Source organism: Anticarsia gemmatalis, chromosome 1, assembly GCF_050436995.1.
Source record: "Anticarsia gemmatalis isolate Benzon Research Colony breed Stoneville strain chromosome 1, ilAntGemm2 primary, whole genome shotgun sequence".
In the NCBI taxonomy this organism is placed as follows: Eukaryota; Metazoa; Arthropoda; class Insecta; order Lepidoptera; family Erebidae; genus Anticarsia; species Anticarsia gemmatalis.
This window is the reverse complement of record NC_134745.1, coordinates 4,562,378-4,583,115: the sequence shown is the minus strand read 5'-3', so window position 1 is coordinate 4,583,115 and position 20,738 is coordinate 4,562,378. Positions and strand designations below refer to the sequence as shown.

Below are 20,738 nucleotides of genomic sequence, written 5' to 3'. Positions count from 1 at the left end.
CAACATAGTCAGTGTGAAACTTGTTAATTTGTAAGGTGGATTCACTACGTATTTCAGAATAAACACAATACAGAAACGAGTCACAATTACTATATTTTTTCGTTAAATGGACCTTTTTGAAACCTTCTCACCGAATAATTACGCACTATCTATGTAAACGATCTAAAAACATAAAATGATTTATAATTATTATCAAAGATATAATTATGGATATAAAATTTTTATTGTATTTACCGTCGGTGAGTTAACAATTCACTACTCGGCTAGTAATAAGTACATAGCGAACGCAAATCGTATTGTCGTACCTACGTGTTTTGAGAAATGGCCACTGTTTGCCGCTGTAGTGTTTACATAACATTCTTTTATAACAAGGCGATTGTTTGGGCATTACCACTGAATTGGATATTCAAAACAACATGTATCAATAGAGAATGGAATGGTAAACTTGTGGAACTTGGTCAATGTCCGGTGAATCCACTCGGCGAAGTTTCTGATACTTGCCCATCTTGCTCAACGCATTATCGTTTTATATTAACCGTTTTTTATACTACATGCATACATAAAATGTATGTTGATAGTGTGAAGTGAAGAACTCAAGTAAGATTGTTTTTTTTTACCCGACTATACTTACAGTTCAGTTGAAGGCACTTCATTTAAGTTTCATCTAGAAGTAGGATCATCATTTTAGAAGAGAGTTAGATGCGATGAAAACTAATACGTTTACACGCGTTTTGTGCATCGAGTGCGTTACATACATAGAGGGGTTTTAGCCGTGCGCGTTTAGAGCACGTAGCATTGGATGCGTTGCGTCATGCATTTCGGGGAAGCAGAGTATGCATTACCGAGTTGACAAATAAGAATACCTTTTCGGCGCTAAAGTTATTGACATGTAGGTTCCGTGAAGCGTGCCATATTAGTATCAATGTTAATAAAATATGTTGACAACAAACCGGATTCAGCTATTCAGGTTAGAGTCTCGGTTCGGTGCGTTGTCTCCGCGCCGTGTTCTGTTTGAGTTCAACTGTAACCGCTAACCGTTGGCACGGGATACTCACCGTAATTTGATTTACAACTCGAAGGTACTCAGACTAAATTATAGAATTAAATAGTAAGCCGCGACATCGAAATGTAATTGCTTTTCAGAAGTTGCTAGCGAGTAGCGGATATTCGTTGACTTATTTACTTATTCATTGGATGATATCTATTATTTTCTATTCTGGTATTTCTAGTTGTTGAATGGCGACATCGATGTCTTTTAATGTAAAATGTTAGAACTTGGAAGCCATGTAGGTGACACCAATACCTAGGTAATACCTGCTATCCCAATTAGGAATACTGGAATGCTGAGCGTAATAAGGTCCTCGTTAACGTTATGCCATTCAAAGCAGAACTATAAATTAATTTGTTATAAGTGTAACCTGTAGTTCCCGTACCTACTTATGTACATATTTTATTTGTCTACTACTCAGTATTTTGGCAAATCATATTGCTTATCAAAATCTGTTTAACTATAATAATAAATTGATGGAACATCCTGTGTTTGAGGTCGTTGTATTTTAAATAAATAGTAGTAAATTATTATGTCCAATACTCTAAATATACGTAATGTAATTATTAAAAATTTAATTTATGATATAAAATTCCAGTTTATTATGCTGAACTTATATCATATTACTATATTTTAATCATCCAGATGTATTTATAGTAAGTTTCTTAGTAAGATAGGAGATTTGTTTGAGAATCGCACACGTTTTTACGATGGAGACGTTATCGTTCGAGACGTTCGATACGAGGTGAGATTACTCCGAGTACCTATGTCGTAAGACTCGTAACTGCACTACACGACCTTAGACCATAATATCAATAAATCTATTAAAAATCTAGTATTATTGTATTATAAAGAATCCCAGAGGAATATTGATGAAACCCTTACTTAAATATTGTTATTTTGCTCTATCTCGCAGAAACTGGTCAAAGGATTCGAATTCAACTTGACAGTTAAAAACCACCAACATTCCACACGAAGTCGTGGGAAGATCCAAGTATTAAAAACATATAAACTATGTAGAACAAAAGTATTCCATGATAAATTAAATTCTGTCAGACCAATAATAAATATACGATTGCAGTAAAAAATACTCTGCTATCTTGTGCACATAAATGTACTTGTTCATGACGACATAATTTTTTCCATTTCACTGACCATTTAAGGTTAATTAACTTAATGTTTTAATTTTTTTTTATAGAACCCTTATTTTGGAGTTTTGAAATATCATTTAAAACATTCGTATTTGTACATACGTCATATCTATATCATTGTAAAAGGTCAACAAAGTGGTATTAAAGAGAATTATACGTCAAATAAAAATGTTATCTGATGTAAAATGCACGATCATTATATAGCCGATAGTAATATTTCAACGTTGTGTAAAATTCGAAAGCATATAATATTTTTTATTTATTACAAAGCGTAGATCTATGTCGACAAAAAATCCGTAGCTCCGATATTAATTTATTTTAGGGTTTCCTCGTGTTTTAGAAAGTTAGCGACGCAACATATTTTTTCAATTAGAGTCAGGATGAGCAGATGCCTTATAATCAACGAAAACGAAACGAATAGTCGTTGAAATTTCGTTTGTGTCCCATCACAACTCTACCGGCATGCTTATTCGGTGCTGCCTACTCCGAGTCAAAATATGATAGGAAAAGGTCATAATTAATCAAACACCTAACGTGAAAATTTTGTTTTCTCGAACCATAGTAGGTCTTCAACTGCGTCTTTCCAGATTAATTTTCTTCGAATTAGAAATTTGTAACTATAACAATATTCAATTTTAGTTTTTTTTGTCCAATCTGTAAGAGGTTGTTGACAAGACGTCTTCTCAATGGTATACACTCTGAATAACGAGTATAGACGAACCCTTTCATTGCTTGAACATGGAAGCTGCCGTTGTTGTAGGCCTTTGAAGTGTCGAATACCTCAGACAGCAACTTACTGGACATTAATAAAGGAAATAGGAACAAATAGAAAAATTAAGAATAAAAATGCGTAGTATTTTTTTTTTTTATTGACAAATAATTATTTTTACAATAACTGCCGCTCTTGACAGTTGTAACATTTAACTGCAATGTTCACGTACGTGGCGATTTTAATATACCTACCTTATAACTGCTTCTCGTAACCTTGTAATTCAATTTTCCAATTATATTCCAGCTTTTCACAATTACTTTTTTATTGAATACGTCTATTCCTGCTATTATACTGTACAAAACGGATGTCATTAATCTTTTCTAATTATTTACCTATACGTACTTCATAATAAAATCTGATAACGAAATTATATTTCCATTGGATGGTTTGATATTTCCTCGCGGAAAAAACAAATGAGCGAAGTTTTATGTACTTATTTAGGCGCAGTTGATTGCACTAATATGCCTTTATTCAGATCAATCTTATCATGACTGCAGGTGGAATAAGAGGCAGAAAGTAGAATTTTTGGAAAAAATATTGCCATGTGTTAAAACGTCTTTTTTTCTACATTTGACTGTAGTTTCGAAGTTATATTAAATCGTGACAGCTCTACTTAATATATCACTATGTGTTATTGGTAGGTTTCCTTAACTACCCACCGGTAAACACTTTTATGTGCGTTTTTGTGTCCGATTGTTATCAACTTTGACATTGGTAATGATTTTAGAGCTTATACCATTGTATATAATGATTTATTTACTAGTTTCACAATAAAAAATGTTATTCCACGTGTTCAAAATGACATCATTTCACAAAATTGTGTAAGCTTGATTTATGACGCTTTTTGATATTTGTCAACAGATGGAAGTCTTTAAAGGCACGGTGGTTGAAGGTTGCATTTACCTTTAAAAACAACAATAATAGTGTTACTTTGAATAACTACTTTTACTTGCCGCTTTGTATTTGTACTTACTAACAACTCAAGTGCGCAGTATTACAATATAATAATGTATTTATGCACTTACAACTACTTCGAGTAACTCACAATCGTAACACTCCATTACTTAATATTAAACAACTTATCTAGAAACGATAACAATTACAAAATCATCTGCAAATAACAACGGGAATATAATTAAATGAACCGCGTCACGCTCAAACAATATTGTTTCTTTTATCAAGGTAACACAAATATTGTTCAGACGTAGACTTCACCTACCGTCTAGTGAGGATATATGTGGAATATTCATCGATTTTATCGTCAGAAACTGTCAAAGTTCGTAACCCCGTTTGTATTAACAGTAAAACTTCCAAAACACTAGTGAATAAGTAAGTATGTGACAGCGTAACGGGTGTTGCACTTAGTACAATATAAAGTACAAACGAGAACGTTACCGTTACCACCCAGGTAATGGTGCTAATGCGCTAATGGGTTCCGTAAATAAGTACAATAGTAAAAACGTTGACACCACGTGACACCGAATGTTCTACAACTCTACACACTGCACACGACTAACCGACCACGTTTGCCAAATTCGAAAATAAAGTCGTTGTACAAGCAACATTAAAATATGATGGTAGATTACAATATATTCTCATATTTGTCGATTGTTTGCGCGCAACGCGAGGGTAGAATAACATTAGCCGCAAGGACGGGCCAAATGTCGCTCGATTATACGCAACTTAAAATACTAATTAAATTTTAACAGTAATTATTCACGCGTGTATTGTAACTGCTTTGTTTTATATTAGAAAACATGTAAATATGCGACCGTCAAGTGTACTACTATACTTGTGTTTTATAACGGTGCGATTATTGCCTTTGAATGATATCTACATGTGGCAACGTTTATCGCGGACGGCTGTTTACATGTTTTTCAAAAGTAAGCATATTTATTTGATAAGTGAGCGTTTAATTACCTCGGTTTATTGATAAGACCACGTCGAGTGTCGACTTGATATCGTGAATTGCACCGACAACTCAGTAGGTAAATAAGTACTTCTGACTGAACAACTCACAAATGTTTTATTCGTCTGGTAATTTTCCAATAACTTTCAAACGTTGTTGTGTATTAACGTGTAACGGAGGTATATATTTATTCAGTACCTATTATTTATTAGCGGATATTGTGTTGCACACCTGTCCAAATACTGGCCTTATGGTCTTGTGGTTAATTTAAGTTTGTAATTATTTACTTGTTAGTTAATAAATTAGTTATTATATACTCAGACGCCTATTCGCATTCAGTACATAATTGTTTAGGCAGGTGTAGTATATTTAGAAACTCGTACATTTTTCTATTTTATACCGGTGCGGGTACTTTTACATTTCGTGTACAGTGTGATTGTATTCCATATTTTTTCATACAACTCCCTTTTCAAGGACATAGTTTTATAATCGCTTTTAATATATAGATATGCATGAGGATATGAAGATATAATTTATTTAAGTAGCTATAATCTTAGATACTTACAGTATTTATCGTGATCGATGGCCGACTAATGTGTGTTTTATGATTCCTTTTATCGATAACGAATAGGGAGTCTTTGTTTCCTTCGACTTATTATAATTATCACCTTTATTAAATAAACGCTTTGTTTTACACAGTGTAGGTAATGAAATTAATATAATAAAAAAATAGGTTGACGTACCCGGCGCGGGCGCCATATGCATATATACGAATTTAACCGGCAAGTGTTTGTGAATTACAAATCACAGCTATTTGCATGTCGATGTCGGTACCAGCCAATTGCTTAATGCAAACTAACTCACAATCAATCATATTAAACGAAATACCTCATTAGGTAATAGCATTTAACATATTATTAAACAGAATAAATAAACAGTACTTTTGTGACCATTTCATTTCAGTTGCACGTCAGTGTTTGTTGTCAGTAATTCAGTATGCAATAAATAAGCTTTTATTGTTTTGTATTTCATTCCTTGGTATTCTAATTTAATTATTCTCTATTTAATACAGATAGAAAAAACAAAATAAAAAACAATTTATTCGCTTTAACAATTTAGTTATCATCTCATAAACGGTATTTTAAGCGAAAAAAAAAACTTGCTGCCTGTTATACCCCATTTTCGTCCAGTTTCTTTTTTATTTGCTAGTAGTTTGGCATGGCTTTTCGTGGTTAATATTTTAAATTCTTAACTATATCTTCTCGTAAATTCGAGACGTAGCTTGTAAAGTTGTATCCAATACGTGCGTCCATGCGGTTCGCTGTGTAGAGCTCAACTGACTGGACTGGCGCGAATAAATCTTCCACTAGTGTTGCCATGACATTCGCAAATATTTGCAAATGTGTATATTAAAAGAATTGGCGTGTAAATAAGGAGAACCGACAAAATTTAAGAATTTATTACTGTTATCAGTGACTTTTTATATCGTAATATAAATCTTACATCATACTATTTTTCTGTCCAGTAATATTAACATGAACTTCTGCTCGCTATCTTGTCAAAATATTTTCATAATTATATTGTAGATAAAACAGATCTCTAATTAAATTGTCATGTTTAATCTGTACGTATTCTACGATGCTTCCTCACTAGAAGGACGATCGTAGCGAAATTTCACAGCTGATGTGTTATTTTGTTCAAATATAGGAAATGTAAATGTATATTCAGGTTGTTTTATTAATGTTTTATGGCTTCGCTTCCTGTTTGTGTTAACATCCGTCGAAATATAAAACAGACTGGTACTGATTTTAATAAAAAATAATAAAAAACTACTAATTCTGTGGTTATTGTTTTGTCTTGGTTGTAGAGTCTTTGTGATGTAATAAGAACGTAATTACTTTTAAATGTCTGCTACAAAAGCATTCACTGTTTTTTGTCCAACTTAATGAATAAAAACGCAATATATTATAAGACAATTTTACAAAATGCTATTCTCTTGATACTATTTTTTAAACAGTCGTTAGTTATTGTCGGTTAGACTAATAGTCAATTTGAATGAAATAACGACGAACAATACTCTGTTGTAAGTTAGTAAGAAGATTTATTAGCATACTTATACTACAGTTTAGATCCGCCTTTTGTCTAAGTGTGACAAACAAACACATTCCAGTACCGCACAAAACATTTATAATTAATTATTTTGTAAATATTCAAAGCCAGTTCAAAAGATATGAAATAAAGCAACCTCGTTTGTATTCTAAAGATGTTTAATTGGCCATAGTGTCAGGAGATCTAGTTATATAAAAAATAAATAACTATCTTTAAAATGTTGGTAAACAGCAAGCGAGCGCAAATTATAGAAACAATAATACAAATGGTACATTTACGCACTATAAGTAGCTTTACGAATAACTAGTCACTTGATAACACTATCAGTTCAATTAGTATGTCAACAACTCTATCTGGTATGTTATTAACAATACCTACTAACGAATATCATCATTGTTGTACAGTCAATCACACCCGCGCATAAAATCAAGCTCAGCGACGTCAAGGTAGGTACAAACTTCCTAAATGATTATTATGACAGGTTCATTCATTTTATTTTTATTATTTTGAAACCGAGTGTACCTCATCACTTCATATTTTAAAGAATATTTAACAGTCACGGAACAGATAAAACAAGTGTAAATAAAAGTATATAACATACATATTATATTTTGTGTGCTGACGGTTCCATGCCATAATAAATTATTTTAACCAGGTATTGTTTTAAACGGCCATTATCAGAACCATTCGTTTCAGAGTGCCTACGTTAATTAGTTTCCGATTTCGATTGTGTTTTAATTGCTTGTGTGCGTGTTTAATAAACGTCGATTTTACGCAAAGCTGGTGCTAGTGGTGTTTTCAGTAGTTTGATGACTTCTGTTGGAGTCATGCGAACTAAGATATATAACGTTACTCATTATTACCACACGTGGGTAACTATGTGCACAGGTACGCATTTATCAGTAAAACGTGAATTTTATTTGATGCACTTGGAGTTATTTCAATTTTTGAACGTTATTGAATTCTGTGCGTTTCGATTCGTCGTTCGAGAATTACTAGAATTATTGCCTAGATAGGGTGAGTTTTACGACGAAAGTTGTTCCCTCGGTTCCATTCCATTTTAATCAAGCATGTCAATTAGCGAGTGCATTATGGCTCACGGTAATAATTAGTTTAATACCGTGCGCGATGTCGTCGTCGACGTAAACACATACGACCATAGTACATAACAAAGTACATAGGTATGCAGCAGTGTTGTTTTTACATGCAGCAATGATAATGAACTTATAAATGTTATGTTCTCTATAAAGTCAACATGTACGTAAATGTTAGGTGCATACCAAAGATAAAGCAGTTTTATAATTTGTATACTTTTCATTGTCATAGATCGCGGTGGGTCGTAGCACTCGGGACCATGCTATCGACGTGGACCTCACTCTGGAGGGTCCTGCGGCGAAGGTGTCGCGCAAGCAAGCTACCATTCGGCTGAGGAACGGTGGCGACTTCTTCATGTCGTCGGAGGGTAAACGACCGATATTCGTTGATGGGAGGCCCGTGCTCCCGGGCAACAAGGTGAAGCTCAATCACAACAGTATCATTGAGGTAAATATTTCACGTATCATTAGATTTGCTGATTTTATCGCGTCTATTGTTACACAAGCCTAGTTTTAAACGTTGCGTGATTATCATTACATTGTGTACCTACTTATCATTATTTTAGTAGCCTCTATGTATGCAACGAGTACATAGGATTAGTGGTGCGATTACCAAAATAGTCTATAATGGTTAATAATAATTTCAATGAATTCGGTGGGGTAATTGGTTTATAAATACAAACTTCCCGTGGTGTGTTTAACCTTAAATTAGGCCTGTAAAGTAACTATATTGAAATACGGAGAACTGGTTTTAAAGAGCTTGACGTATTGTTTTGTTTTGTACAGATTGCCGGACTTCGCTTCATATTTCTGGTGAATCAAGAATTAATTAGCGCCATCCGTCAAGAAGCTGTGAAAGTGAACATACCTGTATAAATGATAATGACTTATTAATAAATAATAAACGTATTTTACTGAGAACACATTTATTTATTTGGTCAATTATAGAACAATTTTCAAAACTAGTTACCACTCGAAAATGTAATACATAATTACTTCCCATTAATTAACAATATAACTGTGTCACACTTAAGTTTATAAACACTCAGTTTTAGAGCAAGTGTGTCCAATATTATATCTATCACCATACAATTATCACGTGCGTTACTGGCATAAGAAGATATGCATTAATATTTAAACGACAAAAACAAATACCTAATATTTAAAATCAGTAATAACTAATCCGTAACCCTTAATTAAAATAATTTAACCACAATAGAATATAGATAAGATTAACTTAAAGTTATAACAATGGCCAACAAGTGCAGGAAAATAAAACAACAATCCACTCAATAGTGCGTAACAAACATACATGTATCGAAATTACTATGTGAGTTAAACTATGTATGGATAAATAAACGTGAAGTAATCAGTCATCAGTCACCGAGAGAGAGCCGAGACCGCAGTCCCACCTCTCACTCGCAATCATTACATTACATACACTAGTGGTTCTAGAAAATCATAATTTGGTAAATATTTAGCCTCAACACAAAATGAGGTTCATGTCCATCCCTCACTGGACACACAATTAATTAATGCGCTTCTTAACTTTACCTTTGTACATTTATTATCCATAAAACTTAAAAATATCACTTACAGTTACAGTTCCTCATACAATAACTATGATTTACAAATAAATTAAACAGTTCGACCGATCACTCGATATTTATAACACGTTTTTAAAATATATCAATTACATACTTATAATAGTTAACTCTAAAATATTTTATCTATGAAGGCAACACTTTGCAAATACATACATGTATGCAGGACTTAAAAGCACGTATTTGGTATATTAATTAGTTGAACACCCTGTACATGATATCAAAATAGTGTATTTAATAATAAAATATATTTATAGGCACAATAAGGCAAAATATGAAACTGAGTGCCTTGTTGTTATGAGATCAACAGATATTTCCAAAATGTTCATTGAATGGCCAAATGTATCAAGATATAATAGTGTTTATACTTAAATATACAGTTGATATTATAATATCAGAATGATGTAAAAGGCACTATCGGCGCTCATTGCCGAGCTCATATGTTATATCAATGGTACCTCTGTCGGGACGCTCAGTATTTATTATTTCAAACTTCGCAACTTAGGTACGTATATGAAAATATGCCAGACAAACATTCTGGATGCCTTGTTTTATAAATATAATGATCGTTATCTAAATTATATAGTTGGATATATTCATTATGACTGTGTCTGGCCGGTGCCCAACGTTAAGGCAGCGATGTGATGCCGAGTAGGTATAAATTCAAAGTACCTACACACTTTCTCAACATCTATTATTTCTGAGTATTGGCTTTGGTTATTTCACGCTTTAATTTTATTACCTACCTACACTATGTTGTTTCAATGCAACATCATTACAATCAAAATTATTGAATGATATTGAACGAACATTTTCCTAAAATATACATGTTAAGATTATAAGGTATTAACAATTAAAGTGTGCAATATTTGTACTTCACCTACACAATACATAGGTACATACACATGTCACAGTCAAATCAATACACATAGATATGATTAAACATGTGCTTACAATTTATGTGAGCAATATTGTTGACCGTACCGATGGTATCGGCCTTTCTACCACTAAAATAACAAACACCATCAAACTACACGAGTGATTATACCGCCTAGATAAATATCATTAAGTATACGTGCATCTACTTTGTACCGCCCGCTGCTGGCTTACCGTTCTTAGGACATGTTATCTATCAATGACGAGGTGCTGGCGGGAGGTGCAAAGTTGATGCATCTCGTACACAATAGCTACCATCTACATGGACTTTGAAGCACCACAATGCGCAAGACACACTACTCTCATCTTTGGCGACGGAAGACAAAAGGAGGATTACGATGTGTATTCATGGAATTGGAGTGATCATTACGATATAAATAAAACTCTGATTAAATATACTCTAAAATATGTTACTTTATAGATTTATCTTTCTCTTTTATTTATACTATAACACTTTATTAGGTACGCTTCCTCTTACAGCTTCCGATCCTATACGTCATAGGTTCTATAGGTAGCATTTTTATCAATTAGATACGCTTCTCGTGTGACATGTGAAAACTCCGCCGCCAATACATTTTAATCAAAATTACCAACAATCGCCAATACATACTCTACGAAAACACTATAATTAAAATAAACATAATTAGAAATATCAGTAAGTATTATTTGAAAATAAAAAACATCGATAATACTCATAAATTATGGCTACCTAAATTCTTGAAGGTGCAACTCTATCAAATAAATAATATTAAAATAACACTAATAAAAATGGAATGACAGCAGGTAAAACGATTTCAATAAACTTTGTAACATAGTAACAAAATACAGATCAGATCAAATTGCACTATCAAACATTGTGATTCAATGTCTTTCTTCTTTTCCATATCACACTTAGTACAGAATTTGGCTTCAATATACAAACTACAAACTAATATGGGTAACTACTAAAATAAAAACTACAATGGAATCGTAGGAATGATGATACGAGACCTTCTTAGGGTGGGATCCATTAACATAGCCAATATGGCTGTTTAACATGATTGATAAACCCGATGTATTCAAAACAAACTACCTCAGTAAGTATGTTTCAATCTTATGGTATATTTAAGTCCGGTAGAAGGACAGTCTGATATCGGCGGTGATATCACAAACTTAGCGCTGTTTACAGACTTATACTTCCGAAACTTCTCCGCTAAAACGTATGTCTTTTTTCTATGACTGTACACAGCTTTTGTTTTGTTTTTCATAGCCATTTTGTCAATGAAATGGTTTTTCTCTATAAATACCCACGGTTGCCACTTCCTACCTGTCAAGTCCGGATTAAATTCATCTTTATTACTTGAAGTACTAGCATAATGAGAACCGTTCTCATTTTTCTTAATTACTACCTTAGGAATAGATTTCTTTGTTTTTTTGGTTTTTTCTTTATGCATTTTAAACTGTATTTCATCTATACTTTTAAGAACGTCCTCAAATTTAGGCTTTGGTTTCTTAGAAACTTTAGGAACAGAAACATTTTGCTTACAAACCTTTGGTTCATCTTTGGATTTTTTTAATTGTTTAAGTTTTATTAGACTGTGTTGAGGTAGCGAAAGTTTAACTTTAAGGTCGCGCATAGATTCTTTTAAAGGTGGAATGTACTTTTGAGCTGCCTTTGTTAATAACGGACGATGCGCAGAGTAATTCGATTGCGACTGTACATAGCCTTGATTTTCAGTGAATTTACAACTTGGTCTTTTGTTATCTCTCCTAATATCATTAATTTGGGCAGTTCTAGAACCCTTGTAATTAGTAATTTTTAATAAAATAGCAGAATTTCTTTCTTCAGACGTTGTCGAGGATACTTCCGGAGAACTAGAAGTGATGTAGTTTGTATTGCTATCATTCTCTTTGTACGTGAAAACATCATCGACACTGGACTCGCAAGAGTGTACAGTGCCATCTTGAGTTTCGTGTAATATATGATTTGTATTTATATTTTCCTGAGTTACTACATCCGCACCCGTATCGACTTCCTCTAATGGATCAAGTTTATTCTGAAGAGGAGAAAATGCTTCTATATCCATATTTTCTTTGTCATCTGCTATTTCTTTAACGTCAACTAGTCTGGGTGAATATACAGGTTCTATGTATTCAGGCACATAAGGCGATAGCTCTGGTTCATTAGATTCAGATAATATTTTTTCCAAAGAATCGTTATCGTAATATTCACCGGAAGTTAAGGTTTCCCTGTCACCCAATGTTTTATTAACGTTCATTTGTGGCGTATTGTACAGAGTTTCAACGAATTGAGCATCATCATTGCACATTTTATTGCCATAGATATATCTTACTTTATCAGTATGTTCGCTGCTACTGAAAACTCCTGATTCATCATTATCAGACATCTCATCTTTAGGAGATGATTGGCTGGAAATTTCAATATCTTCTGCAATATCATCACTAATTACCGTTTCCACGCAAGCAACGTCTTCAACCCAGGATTCTTCAAGCGTCTTTTCATCTTCACTTTGCATTGCAAAAGAATCTGAATATTCACAGTTATTTTCGTCTTGCGGAGGCGGCATGACTTCTGTAATTGCCTCTTCATTTTCCTCGTTTTTGGCAAACTCATCTTGAATTTCTGCAAGACATTCTTCGGGCAACTCTGTGTAGCATATTTTTTCTTGTTCTTCACTTTCTTCTTCTGCTATGATACAACTATTGTCTATTAAAATACAAAAAGATACGTTCTCTTCATTATATATTGAAGAAATAGAATTACGACGATTACTTTGTATAATATTGCACAAATTTTGAGCCAATATATCGCTATCTACATGATTTACTTTCCTACGTTTTAATGGGAAAACGAATTGAACACTTTCTTCGTTTTCTTGATGTGCAGATTCATTGTTGCCGTATATATTTAATGCTGAATCAGACAAAGATCTCTTTAAAGATTTGCGTTGTTTATTTATAATTTGGTTAGTTCGTGTTTTAGCATAAGATAATTCTCCTTTATCCATGACCGTAGACGATTCTTCTTCTATGTTTTCGCAATTAAATTGTGTTTCACATTGGTCCGATGTTAACTCATTACTATTAGACAAATTATTTAATTGCTCAAGTGTTTCACCATTATCAGTCTGTTTTTCAACTTGATCAGATTTTACTTCATCGCAATAGGATTTCATATCAGAATGCTTGGTCAATTCATCTTTATCATCAAATTGTTTATCTATTTCACTTGGTGAATCACTATCGCAATTAGACTGCTTGTCCAATTGACTTAATATATCATTGTCACAATTAAATCGACAGTCCGATTGTTTAGGGATTTCCTCGTAGGTATTAGTTTGTTTATCCCACGGCTCTATTATCTCATTGATGAAATCAGATTCCCTGTTCACGTGGTCAGTAGTAATTTCATCGCAGATGTGATTACTGCTGTCTGAGCAGTCATCTTGTTTATCTGCGCTGCTAGAAATTTTATCTGATGGACTCGGAACTTCATCAACGCCATTTGATTGACGGGCTATTTCACAAGGCATTTCAATATCGCAGTTGGACTGCTCATCATGCTTATCAATTGAATCTTCATTATAATCAGTATGTTGTTTCGGCGATACATTAGATGTTTCATTGTTGTTAATAGGTTCTCCATCCAAAGGGTTGGGTAATTCGACATCGCTAGTTGGTTCAATGGTATTAGCTAGCTCAGTTTCTATATGATCAATTTGTCTATCGTTCTGGACAGAAATATTGTCATCAACATTAGAATTTTCAAGATGTTCAGACGTTTTGTCCAAACAATCAGACTCACTTTTAATTTTTTCAGGAACTAATTCATTGATATTAGATTGACCATCGAGGTCAGGTATTTCATCAACGCAATCACACTGCTTATCTCCTTCCTTTACTCTTGAATTATCGCAATTAACTTCAGGATCAGGTTGATCAAGTACGTGTTTTTCAGAATTTGAATGTTCTTCCAGACTGTCTCCATGACGTAAGTCGCTGGAATAAGATTGCGTTTCCATTTCACTTGGTTTTACAAAATCGCAAATAGGCTGATGCTCTACTGAATCATTTAGACTTTTGTCACAAACCGGTTGTGTGTCCATTTGATCTTGTTCATCCTTGTCTAAATAAGTCTGGTTATCTTCATCAGGTACTTTATTATCGCGATCGCATAGCGTTGCTAATTGACCGGGAATACTATCGTTGCATTGAGATCGGCTCTCTGTTTCGTTTAAAATTCCTTCATCACACTTAGAAAGTCTCTCCAATTGATCCGATATTCCTTCATCGTATTGAGATAGTTTGCCCGACTCATCGGCTTCTACCTCTTCCTGATCATCTGACAACCCATCTGATTCAGAAAGAGTGTCGTCATTACTTTGAGACGAGTCGTCAGACTGATTAGATATATCGTCACTAGAATTCGATTGACTATCCGAGTCATCAGACATTTTCTCCTCCAAATTAGACTGACTATTAGGTTTGTCGAATCTATCATGCGCGTCAGACTCTTTAACTGACTTATTTGAAAGTTCTTCGGTGAGACTAGATTGACAATCTAATTCATCAGGTATCTTATTGTTGTCATTTAACTGTCTATGAAGTTCATCTTCGCAATCAGGTTTCCCACAGTTATCAGGGCCTTTATCATTACATGTAGGTTCCGTAGATTCCAAAGCTTCTAATTGCTTAGATATTTCGTCATTGCTGTTGGACTGGTTTTCATCGAAAATCGACGCTTGATCTAACTCGTCGAATGATTCTTGGTGGCACGTTAAAAATGTTTTCCTTTGTTTTTGTACTTTTAGCGACAAACTTGATACAGCTTTATTAGTAACTGCATCTTGGCTGTTACTAAAATTTTCCAGTTCAGATGTTCTTTCAGTGATCATTGGAGACCCTGTCATTATTATATGAAGCTCATTTTCTATATCTCTGTCCTTTTGCAAATTTTCTACTTCTTTTGTACAGTGCGATGTGCTTTGTTCATTGGTCTCAATACAATCTTCATTCTTATTTTCTGTTGCTTTGAATGAGTCATCACAAGTCTCGAAAATACTAACTTCGGGAGAATGCTTAATCGCTGAAGGCTCGCTGATTTCAATCCCCGTTTTTTGAATATCATACTGCATCTCACAAATATTGGTATTATCTTGTTTAAGACTGGGTGTGTTATCATCATCCTTTGCGGGACTGTGATGAAAATCACACGAGATATCCATTTCTACTATATCAGACTTCTCTTTTAACTCAGGCACGATACCAATAGTTCCTTCACAGTACACGATTAAGTTTTGAATCCAAGGTGAGTACATTTCTTTACTACCATAGGATAAATATCTTGTGACTCTAGTATCACTTTTCTCTTTTGTGGACAATTGTATTGAGATTTCCGTTTGTGACACGTCTTCTTCATTGGCAGGTAAATTATTTACAGCAGCATTTTCTTCAACATCGCAAAACTTTGTTGAAAACACTGATACTTCGTCAAGGAAATCTTGGTGATCACTTTTATTTGTTAAGTCGTCATCATTATGGTTACGCATCTCAATATCGTTTGAAGAAGTCACTACTAAACTATTCGTTTCAGAGAGAGCAATCTCTGACTCTGGCTTAATATTATTTGGACTCTGCATCGAAATGTTATTTGAAGAAGCTAAAACTAAATAGGATTCGGATTCTTGTTTATCAGTGGTAGATTGAAAGTAATCTGGGCTATGTGATCTTTGACTAATAATCTTATTCGGAATAGGAAAATCTAAATCAGGAGCAGTTTCTTCTAAGATATGTTCGGGTTCGCTATTGGGACTCTGGGGTTCGCAGGATTTGATTTCTTTTGGTGAACAAGGTTCAATATCAAAATCAGTTTTATAGTCATTATTCGCCAAAAGATCAGTCTTGCTATTTGATATTGACCCTTTTGTTGAATCTGAGTCTGGAACGTTTTCAATGATTGAACTATACGTTTCTGAATTATCGTGTGATGCATTCATGTCTAATTCTGCTTCTATCACCCGATCTAAGCTTGCAAGTTTAGGACTTAGTACATTAGAATAATCAGCGTCAACTCCAGCATCTCTAGAGTCCGGAACAGTAACATCAATGATATGATTTTCGCTTTTATCAGTGTCATCAACATCTTGATTCTGATTATGTGATTTATAATCGTCTTGTTCGCTTTCTAAAGAACTGTTGTTTGGCTTGTCCAAGTGAGTATCAACGATATCGACATTTTTATCAGCATCCATTAGAATACTGTTTTTGATGGCGTCTGCGCCAAATAGTTCCTCTGGTGGTTCCATGAAGTCAATGGGTAACACAGACTCGCCACTGACATCATTAGCATCTTTCAAACTTTCTGGAGGAGACATACATTCACTTTCATCATCAACTCCTTCTACGCTGTGCAGGGGTGATAGACACGCATTCTCCATAAAAATATCGTCAAGAGGCGGATGCTCTATAGACCTCGAATATTTATTGTTGTCTTCGGTGATGTCTCGTGCAACACATTCAGAATCACTATTTTTTATTAGGTTTCGAATAGTGTTTTGTGCTAACTTATCATGATTTAAATTGTCCTGGGTATTTTCACTACATTCAGAAAAAATAGGCAGTTTATCAGAGGGACTATCTTTTATAATTGAATGATCTGTTTTAATATTAGTACATGTCTCGAGTTCGGATTCCTTTGCACTTTTTGACAGAGTACACTCATCATTATGATTAGATGATTGTTTATTTAAACTAAAATCTATGGCGCTCTCGACAGACGAATTTTCTTTATTTACAATATCGGTTTTAACATGAGTTGGTATGTTAATCACGTTTTCTGAAACAGTTCCTTGTGATGTTAAATTTATTGGAACTTGTTGAATATCACTAACTTGTCTATTCATAGTATTTGGAGAAAATATAGAATTTTCTTCATGTTTCTTTGTGTTTTCCGGATTTTTTATAATGACACTATCAGTCCTAGCAGCATTTATATTGTGATGATGATGCTCCTTCGTATCTACAGAGTGTGATTTCGTTTTACGATATTTACTAAGCTTCGAAAATTCTTTTTCAGAATCCACAACACATTTAATAATTTCATTATCTTGAGTTAATGCATTAATATCATTTACAGTATCTTTGGTCAGGCTTTCAGACTGCTCTAACACTTCTAAAGTAGGCAAATCTCTTACAGACGATGTTAGAACAATGGACTCTGGTTTATTTGCATTGATAAACTGTTGGTTAACTTCAGGGAAGTTTAATTCAATGTCATTATCTAGACGAGGTAGGGAGGCCAGACATAAACCTGAATTACTCTCTAAATCTTGTAAGCTGTAACTGTTTTTGATTGCATCAATACTGTTATTATTAGAAAACTGAGTATTGACCATTTTGCAACTTGCAATCCTAACTGGATCATTGTTGATGTTAAGTCTATGATCTTGTCTCTTCATCATGTTGCAGTCAATATTTTCATCTATACTATTTAGTCTCGGAGATTTTAACATGACAGGGTTTGTAACTTTCTCTATGGCTCTTTCTGCTAATATATTTTGAACTGGAGTAGCTACTTCTACATTCAACATTTTAGGGCTACAAGGTTTTATTTCAAAATTACACCCTACTTCCTTGTGAATTACAGATTGACTTATTTTAGCCTCCACATCTAAAGGCGATAAAGGTCTTGGTGGCCCTATTCCAGGTGGTTGTTTTAGAGGGACTCCTTTCAAGGGCATTTGAAAATCTTTTGGAGTTGATGGTTTGTAGTTTGTTTTGTTTGAAGATTCAGTGACCTCCTCAAACTGACTCAGCAACTCTAAATTATTATAACCTTTGATGTTTTCAGGCAACTTAGAAACTTTTTGTATGTGTTCATATTTGTCAAGTTCTTCACTAGGGACATTAACCAAACCAAGAACATAAAGTTGTTCTTGGTTACTGGTCATGACTTCATGTGCTTTACTCAAGTTATGATCACTTTTAGGTCCTGATGAAATAATTATTTGTTTAGAATTATTCTCATCAGTTTCTTCATCCCCTTCATTCCACATTTGTAAAAATTGTCTAACATCTATATTCTTTTTCTCTTTGGAATGACTATTGGAGTTTATATCAGACTTTGACATCATAGATGGAGTTCTAATAATTGGTCCATACCTATTGTCATAATATTTTCTAAGACAATCATTTGGTATTCGGTGTATACCAGAGTCCATACTTCTAACACTAGCAGTAGATGACTGACTTACATATCCGCAGTCTTCTTGTGAAGTGCCTAGTGTTTGTGCAGTGTCATTGCTAGCACTAGAATCAGTAGGTGAAATGGCTAGAGTGTTAGGTGAGAACACTGGTGGATGTCTCATCATAGGATTGTGAATATTCAAATTAGGATCCATGCTCCTATAATGAATGTATTCATAATTTTTCATATGTTGATTGTCTTTCTTATAGTATGGATTTGTAGGAATGTTATGCATATTAATTGGTGGATAATTAGGCATGATTACTTGACTTTTCATTGGATGCATTCTTCCCATTTCATTGACAAGATAGTTATCAGATTGTGTATACATCTTGGGCCGACCATTCTCATATTCAATATAAGCTTTAGTATTATCATAAGGTAGTTTGTTAGGAGCTACAGTTTTGAGGTGAGCATCAGGTGGGTATGAATGTATTTTGTTTTGGGGGCCATTTGTAAGAACTGGCCCATAATTTGGATGAATTATTTGATTACGATACGGTATGCTATAACCACCTTGTTGGTTTCTTTGGTAACCTTCCATGACAGGCTCAGGAACTCTATCCAGATACTTAATGGGAGGGTATGGTGGATACGGGTGAGGCGGCACAGGTTTTTGTAACTCATATTTATGAGAAGGGAATGTAGGAGGTGGATGGAATGAATTAGTATAATTGCCAATATACTCATACCTTTGTTGCGGAAATCTTTCCTTCACAGTAGGGTACGGTTTGAAGCGAATATTTCCCTCTTGATGACAAAAAGGCACATCATACACATAGCCCGACTCTTCTGGAACTGTTCTGTTGGGACGAGGCACTACTGGCCTAGGGCCAGCACAGCTTGGGTACTCTTGATATTGGTATAGTTCAGGGGCACCGTACATCCTGGCAGGACGTATATTAACACTTCCTGGGGGCCATCCATGTGGAACAGTCCTTGTAAGAGTTGGGTTAACACTTGGTAAACACATTTCAGGGTTTTTCACATTTTTTTGTTCATTACTAGGAGGGTAAACAGTATAAGGCACATCACAGAACTTTGCCTCTGGAGGCACATTTAACTTAATATTTTTAGGTAGAGCATTGCTTCTGTCAGACAGCTGAGCGTAGTTGGTGTCATCACTTATCTTCACTGAGTTGTAAGTAGGTGGCACCATGATACGCTGCATGTTCTCTTGGAATGTTTGTCTTGGAGATATATTTCTTGTTGGGTTTTGATAGTTGGCCAATTTATGGGGGTATTCGGGTGGCCGTCGATATGCATTGACCATGCATGGCCATGGTTCAGCTGGACCTTTCTTTAAATACGCTTCGCTGGATACGGGCGGAGGCACGATCCTATCGGGGCCTATGACGGCGCACGGTCGCGAGCTCGGTACATCCACTTTGGCCAATGAGTTAGATCCGATATCCTGATATGATTTATTTCTGTCACAGTGGAGTGCAATGCCGCCGCTCTGAGAGTACTTGCTGCTGTCATTGTTGCGTTCACTCAGAGCAGATTCGGTCCTTAAATCTTTAGCGTCCATGGCCACGGTAACTTGGAAACATGTTAGCATGCGGTGTTAACATTTTTTAGTTGTATACCAATACTAACTTCTTGGAATAACACAGAATACCAGGGCTGCAGAAAACCACATCCATTCTGAAATATAAACAAAATATTAGATTCATATAGTGACAACTGTCAAAACAATATGCCACATAGGCCTCGTATATTTTGGTTGAAAAACTAATCACATACAGTATTGACTGGAATTAGGAGCTATACCTTTTATATTTCTTATAATTTTACTAAACATCAATATTATTTCCAAGGAAACACCGATTTATTACGTTTTGAAGTCGCCCATAAATTATAATGTTGC

The 20,738-nt window shown here is 34.5% G+C and overlaps 2 protein-coding genes across 3 annotated transcripts in view; one reads left to right on the top strand and one right to left on the bottom strand.

Annotated features, from left to right (window-relative positions):
• Positions 1-9,004, top strand: part of Rcd5 (microspherule protein Rcd5) — an 18,952-nt gene extending 9,948 nt beyond the window's left edge. The window contains exons 7-9 of one of the 2 annotated variants that reach the window (XM_076113866.1): positions 7,394-7,435; positions 8,316-8,531; positions 8,870-9,004. In XM_076113866.1, the coding sequence (XP_075969981.1) occupies positions 7,394-7,435; positions 8,316-8,531; positions 8,870-8,959 (348 nt within the window). In that variant the 3' untranslated portion in view covers positions 8,960-9,004. The remainder of the gene's footprint in view (positions 1-7,393; positions 7,436-8,315; positions 8,532-8,869) is intronic. The other variant, XM_076113875.1, reaches the window with a different exon arrangement.
• LOC142972598 (uncharacterized) lies at positions 8,993-20,738 on the bottom strand. Its single transcript, XM_076113853.1, has 2 exons — positions 20,642-20,738; positions 8,993-20,515 (listed from the first exon to the last, which is right to left on the bottom strand). Exon 2 carries the CDS (start codon positions 20,427-20,429, stop codon positions 11,697-11,699), a length of 8,733 nt encoding a protein of 2,910 aa, XP_075969968.1. The 5' UTR covers positions 20,430-20,515; positions 20,642-20,738; the 3' UTR covers positions 8,993-11,696.